Raw genomic sequence first — 7,466 nt, 5'->3', positions numbered from 1 at the left:
GATGCAGGGACGGCACTAGTCTGGCTCCGATCTCTTATTAATGGAGCTGTTTCAAGGCTGGTTCACGGCACATCCACACACTCTCTGCTCCGCTGCTCTCTGCTCTGACACAGGAAGACCGGGGGAAGACATCAACATCAACAACCAGGACGCCAGCAGCGTGGAGAGAGATAAACAGTGGCCATGAAGAGACGACAAAGAAACACAGGCACGCATGATGAGGACTCAACCGAAGACATGGCAGCAGCAATTCAAAACAAGGACCCACATCCTAATATCCAACCACCGGAGTCACCTTCTCCATCATCATCATCTTCTCCTCCTCTTCCTCCTTTCGCCATGCCACCTTCTACATCTGCCTCTGCTCTCCTGGCACTGGCCTCTCCAGCCACCAGGCGCTCCATTTCCATGGGAGATTTCAGGAGGGTGACCCTGCTGAACGGTTCTGAGCCCCCGTCCACCTCCGCCACGGCCCCCTCCTCCAAGCTGGTCACCCCCAGCTCCAGCATGGAGTTTGAGGCAGCTCGGCGGCGCCTGCTGGAGGTCGAGGAGCGCCAACGCGTCATCAGAGAGATGGAGCGCCGGCTGGAGGAGCTCAGGGAGGTGTTTGTGAGCTCGGAGCAGGAGGTGGTGATTCACGGGGAGGTGGTGTCGCGGATATCCACTGCAGCCCAGCAGGGGGAGCTGTACGTGGTGGAGAACACCCAACGGCTAAAGAAAGGCCTGAAGTTCAAGAAACATCGACCCACGATCATTTTCGCCTCCATGCTGGGACTCCGCACGTGCCTCCCCTGGCCTGTGAAGCTCAAATAGGACAATAGAGACATGCTTTTCCACCATTGCTTAAGAATTGTGCTTTACATAAACAGGGGATATACCTCCAATCTTTAGCTATCTTTAATCGATACGGCTGCTCTCCAGTTTCCACCTCACTGCTCTTGTATCCTGAGGCTGGTCCTCCAGGTCTTTAGAGTGCCTCAAATAATCACAAATGCTTGTAAGGAGCCTACCGTTTTGTTTTCAAAGATGCTTTGCTTCGTGCAGTTCAATGTGTTGTTGCTCTTGCATAGGAAATATTGTGTGTTGATACAGAATCCATGGTGCATGGATGAGTCATTTTTCAGGTGATGCAGGGGGAAAGGTACAGCATTGTGGGAAACAGGAGCTCTTCTGTAAGTCTTTTAAGTTATGCAGCAATGAATGAAACGCCAAACAGGATTACACTATTGTTATGTAATGTTAACCTTATCAGAAGAGGGGGGTGAGAGGGAAAGGGAAGAGACAGGAGAAAGCACTGAACAGTCTGCCTCTCAGTGAAGAGAGAAGGGAAGGGCGGTGAGAGAGAATCAAAGGTGAAGCTTTCAAAAAGATTACTGCACTGTTACATAAAACCAAGGATGCAGTAAAGAGACAGGAAATGAGAAAATGTCCAAAGTGTGGAATTCAGATGGCTGAGACGTACACAGAAAACGTGCCTTGGCTTCTCCGTGACCACTCGCCCTCTACCACAACTCTTGTTTCTGGCAGCATCATCGAGCAAGCTGGGACGATTCCACCTGTGGCCTCTTTTTATCCGGTCACCTAGCAACCACTCATCTCTCGATCCTAAATCCTCCTCTACAAAAATACAGAATGTATCCAGCGGAGCACTGTAACTACGACAATATTAGACAGCTTTAGAGGTCAGCGGAATGATTTAGGAAATTGTATTTTTTGCTGATCATTTATTCCATGATAGGGGTTGAAGATAAGCCTTGCATGTATTAGCAAGGAAAGCCAAGATAGGCCATCACTGTTTGCTGATTGTGTTGTATAGTATATTAGTGTAGTAAAGTGTTGTAGTTTGCACAATAACAGCTTCACTGGTATGATAATCAGCCTTTTTTGTGGCGTATAGTGAAGTTAGACAATATTGTCCTGATTCAGAGTTTGAATGTCTAGTCGTTCGGTGTGTTTGGTTTATCTGATTCATCAATCAGTCATTTGGGTTGTGTGATCCTTCACATGTGCAGCAGTGTCTTTGTCCCATGTGCAGTTTGACCTACATTCTACATATAGATCCTACTTACTTTTTGGCCTAAATCTTAAAATGTGTTCTCTCCTCGGATTAGCAATGACTTAGTATCTGTTGTGTTCGGCTACTCCACCAATCCACAGCCAATACTCCAGGGATATCTATTTTTGGAATTTGAAGGTTATGGCAGAAAGGCAGGAATTCGATCTCAACGTAGAATTTGTTGGGGGAAAAGCATTTGAGGAATGTAAGTGCTTGTTGGTATTCTTCTGTAACTGCTGCTTTTTTAAAGAATGAAAAGGTATCTTTGCAGACGCAGAATCCCTGATGGTGCTTTGTTTGCCCTCCTTTCATAAATGACCTCACCGAAGAACAAAGCAAGGTTGTTTACGAGAGAGACACATGGTTTGACTGCTTAGGTTTCCTCAAAGTCATCAGGTGCACTTAGATATTCCAGTCTTAATTGCTCCCCAGTTGCAAGGACACGCATGGTTGGGACATGTTACTGCATCACTTGAGATGCATTAGAAACGGCTTTGTCTGTAAAGGGTGGCAGGAGAAGACCTTGATGTATTTCTCTGAGAACAGGCTGTATCAGGGACCCTGCAGGCAAAATGAGCGGAGGACACACATTGCATGTGCAATTAGAGTTTAATCATTTAGGATAATGCAAGACAAAGAGAATGAATTTACGGGATAACTTGTTTTTTAAAATCAAATTAATGTATTATTTGTTTTTAAATTCAAATATTGATTATAAGGGCAACAAGCTTATTGGCAGCTAAGTTTAAATGGCAGTCTGTGAAAAAGGAAAATCCTCCGTAGGGGACGTCTTAAATACAAATCTTAGCTTGGGCTTGAGGTTAGATTTTTTTTTCTCTTATTTAACATAAACATTGGAGGTCTAATGGAAGACGGTATGCAGAAATATGAAGTATCCAGCATTTCTGGATCCTACATTTAGGGCTGCACGAATACCATTTTTGTCTCCCTTGAATCCATTGTTGTCCAACATCCATCTGAGGGTGCAACAGCACTTCTCAGAATCCAAATCTGTCCCTTTGGAAGCACTGACTCCATAGAAGTCTAGTGCTATATTGCTGGAGTAACATATTAGAAGTTTCTGTTGATGTTTTCAGCTTTCAGACTTCTGACAGCCATGATGACCTTATCTTTGAATGTTGACTAACACTATATAAGCATTCCACTCGACCATGGGGAGAAGTACTGCTTGCCGTCTTTGTGCACATCTATACCAAACTATATTCAGCCAAGGCAGTCGCTTAGAGAGACTTTGTGCAGAACAAAAGGGTCTAATAGGCCTTAAACATGTATTCATGGTCCTATGTAAATAGCTTATTATTGAATATACAGCTGGCCTATATATATCTTTTTAAAAGCCTTATGTGATGTTGTGCATTGGCAGTGATAATACTGATGGTGATGGCGATGGTAAACAGCCAAACTCACAACCATCACAGACCTCAACATCATTATCTGGATAGAAGAAAAAAAAAAACTCGTCCACTGTTGTGCGACTACACCTTTTGTGTTTTTCTATGAATGAAAAATAACACTTTGTTTCCCAAAGATCTCTGGGCCCACTTGCAGAATGAATGTAATTGTAACTGAAGTGTATTTTTTCCTTAACACTGGATCTGCGGTATAATCACATCTATCTTTGTTGAACCTGTGGTTGGCAATATATCTTCTTGTATTCATTTTTGGGCCATTGAAATGACTTTTAAGGTCACATGACTTTTGATACATGAGATTTTAACACTTAAACCAAAATAAACTGGAAACAGCGACCAACTAGAATTCCAGCTCTCACAGCCCTTTACTGACTCACATGCTGGCCAAGCACAGGTCCAATAAGACTTTAACTGATGCTTATTTATTTATTTATAAATATATCATTTTGTTCATATTTTGTGTTCATTTAAGTGATGTGAGGTATGGTATGTTTTTGTGCTGTAGTGAAATAAGCACAGAACTTTATTTTCCTTAAATGGTGTTTATTACCTCTAATTATTACAATATATATTTTGATTGAAAGCTGTATATTCCACTTTATGATTGTCAAATGTTACTTGTGTGCAAATGTTTGGAGTCAATTGATTCTAAACAGCTATTTACAAAGCTTTATTTTCAATACTTTCTGGCAGATTTACGGTTATGAGACCCTGACACAGGAAGGAAAATCGACTTTTCAAATGTAATTCAAACACAGCTGTTTTGGAAGTAAGTTGACTCCAAACATTTCTAATGTACTTCTTAAAAGGCTTTTGCTTTCTGCTGCACAGTGAAAGAATGTTCTGCTATGTTTAACGCTTAAACTTGCTACCACTTGATTAATTTACTTGAGCACAGAGCTACAATGTAACACCACTAATAATTATGAAATGATAGATTTCATTATGACTATTATCAGGTTTTGTAATATAGGCTGAACTATTAGAATAAATTGACAAAATTACTAAAATGTTGTGTTTTTTTTTCATGTGTCAGAAAATCCCGAGTATGCTAATGTCCCTCTTTCCCATTCTGCTGAAAACTGCTTTCATGAAGTGTTTCAGGCCAGATCTGAACATATGATATCCTTTGCAGTTGCGTGAGAGGTATAGCATCGGGGTAACATTGAAGCAGCGCTCAGCAGAAACTGCTACGTGACGTTACAAGATGCTGTTAAATTCTGTGAAATGGGGGTTAGATAACGCTGTGTTCTGATGGAAAAGGCAGAATTACTGGAAACATATCCCACTTCCAAGAGCTCATTAATGCAAGCCAGGATTTGTGAAGTTGCATTAAGCTGATGTTATTGCTCCCTTAATGAAAGGCATTACGCAGATGGCTTTTAGAAAGGCAGATTGGGATATCTAGGGTATTAGAAAGTAAAACATCCTGTATTATGTTTGATATGCAGGGATTACAGACCCTGATGCATGTAAACTTGATATACTTCATGGTGTTACATTACATTACATTGCATTTAGCTGACGCTTTTATCCAAAGCGACTTACAATAAGTGCGACCAACAAAATACAAACTTGAAGAAAACAGAATCATATAAGTACATCAGGTTTCATAGAGCTAAAACATTTCAAGTGCTACTCAACTGGCTTTAGATAAGCCAGTCCTTTATTAGTATGTAAGTGCTTTGTTAATAGTTCTATCGCTCGAAGTGGAGTCGAAAGAGATGAGTTTTCAGTCTGCGTCGGAAGGTGTGTAAGCTTTCTGCTGTCCTGATGTCAATGGGGAGCTCATTCCACCATTTTGGAGCCAGGATAGCAAACCCACGTGTTTTTGCTGATGGGAACTTGGGTCCCCATCGCAGTGAGGGTGCAGCGAGCTGTTTGGCTGATGCAGAGCGGAGTGCACGTGCTGGGGTGTACAGTTTAACCATGTCCTGGATGTAGGAAGGGCCAGATACATTCGCAGCATGGTATGCAAGTACCATTGTCTTGAAGTGGATTCTAGCAGTTACCGGAAGCCAGTGAAGGGAGCGGAGGAGCGGTGTGGTGTGGGAGAATGTAGGAAGGTTGAAGACCAGACGAGCAGCTGCACTCTGGATGAGCTGTAGAGGTCGGATGGCACATGCAGGTAGACCAGCCAGGAGGGAGTTGCAGTAGTCTAGGCGTGAGATGACGAGAGCCTGGACCAGAACCTGCGTCGCTTTCTGGGTCAGCTGGGGACGTATCCTCCTGATGTTGTAAAGCGTGTATCTGCAGCAGCGGGTTTTAGCAGCGATGTTTGCAGTGAAGGACAGTTTGTTATCTAGGATCACACCCAGATTCCTTGCAGTCTGAGTCGGGGAAACAATAGAGGTGCCGATGTTGATTGTCAGGTCAAGAGTGGGACAATCTTTTCCCGGAAGGAAAAGCAGTTCAGTCTTGTCAAGGTTGAGCTTGAGGTGGTGAGCAGACATCCACTGAGAGATGCGTGCGACGACCTGGGTCTCTGAGCGGAGAAAGGACAGAATTAATTGGGTGTCGTCAGCGTAGCAGTGGTATGAAAAACCATGCGGGCTAATGACTGATCCGAGCGAGTTTGTGTATAAGGAGAAGAGGAGGGGACCAAGAACAGAGCCCTGAGGGACCCCTGTAGTTAATTGACAAGGGTCGGACTCCGACCCTCTCCAAGTTACCCTGTAGGTACGGTCTTTGAGGTATGAGGTGAGGAGGGAAAGTGCAGAGCCTGAAACTCCAAGTTCTTGGAGAGTGCGAAGGAGGATCTGATGATTCACCGTGTTAAAAATAATGTAGCGTTCAAAGAGTTTGTATGCTAAAGTGTAGTCATTGTATAATATGTCAATTATGTCTAATATATCAGCGCAAGCGACGTAGTAAAGTATGTTTGAAAATATAATCGTATTGGAAACTAGAAAACGTGTATAAAAAGGATAACAACGTCATAGTATAGATTAGAATGTCCAAAAAAAATCACAGTAGCCTATGTAGAAATTATTCGAAAAAAACTTCATAGTATGTCAAAATAATAGTATGTCGGAAAGATCAGAAAAATAAGGCCATACTATATTATGTCGACAATATTAAAAAAAAAAAAACAGTATTTGAGAGAAAAGTGATCTATATAATTCATTAATTGTTTTGGTGGACTTGGTTGCTCTCTGCCCCAAGTCAATGCCATGTGTTAATGATTAAAACCATTCTATTTAGAGGTGGTGGAAAGGACTTAAAATGAACGGAAAGGGTCTTTAAAAGGTATTTACTTTGAAGTAAGGATTGCTGCATATACCCTCTTTAGAGTAAACATGCTGATCATTCTTCCGAGCCATACTGTTCCACCAGGGGCCGTTAGAATCTAAAGATTAGTGCAGGCTTTATTCGGCATGTCATGGATTACTAATATTCCACAGCGTGTACATTACATTGAAAGGATGTTTGTGTAGTGTGCATGAATCATACAATGGATGAGGGCATTCGGGCATGAATACATTTGCAATGCAGTATGTCTTGGAGTGCTTGTATGTAGGCAGGCTTAATGGTAAAGTATAATTGTTTGTGTGTATAGGCTTCTCAGTTGGCAGAGTAGGCTTTGTTATCCTGGCTTTTAGAGAGGTGACCGGTTGAAATGTTATCATCCTTGTTCTGGTACAGGGGATCAGAAGAAACATCTGGATCGGGACAAAATGAGGCGAGGACACAGAGCTGCAGGGGAGACTGCCAAGGAAAAGGAAGGACGAAGCTTTTAGGGAGGTAAGGACGAAAGGAAAAAGGTGTAAAGGATGCCAAAAGTGGTAATATGTTAAAATGCAACTGTCAAAACCTATATACACAGGGTCTGACTGTTTAATTCATCCCTTGCATTGAGTAATGCTTTTTTTTTTTAAAGAGCACGTATGTATTTATCTACACACAGATACTAAGACTCTACTCTTTTAGTGTAGACAGAACTTGATGTTTCTTGCAGTTTGTAAGCATAGGGAAGA

General features: G+C 42.2%; 1 protein-coding gene across 1 annotated transcript; it reads left to right on the top strand.

The window, feature by feature from the left end:
* Positions 1-237: 237 nt before the first annotated feature.
* LOC117468008 (TMF-regulated nuclear protein 1-like) lies at positions 238-813 on the top strand. The gene has a single exon (XM_034111958.1). The coding sequence runs from the start codon at positions 238-240 to the stop codon at positions 811-813; it is 576 nt and encodes a 191-aa protein (XP_033967849.1).
* The last annotated feature ends 6,653 nt before the right edge of the window (positions 814-7,466 follow it).

This window comes from Pseudochaenichthys georgianus, chromosome 22 (assembly GCF_902827115.2).
Source record: "Pseudochaenichthys georgianus chromosome 22, fPseGeo1.2, whole genome shotgun sequence".
In the NCBI taxonomy this organism is placed as follows: Eukaryota; Metazoa; Chordata; class Actinopteri; order Perciformes; family Channichthyidae; genus Pseudochaenichthys; species Pseudochaenichthys georgianus.
Note: the sequence above shows the minus strand (reverse complement) of the source record. Positions and strands in the feature narration are given on the sequence as shown.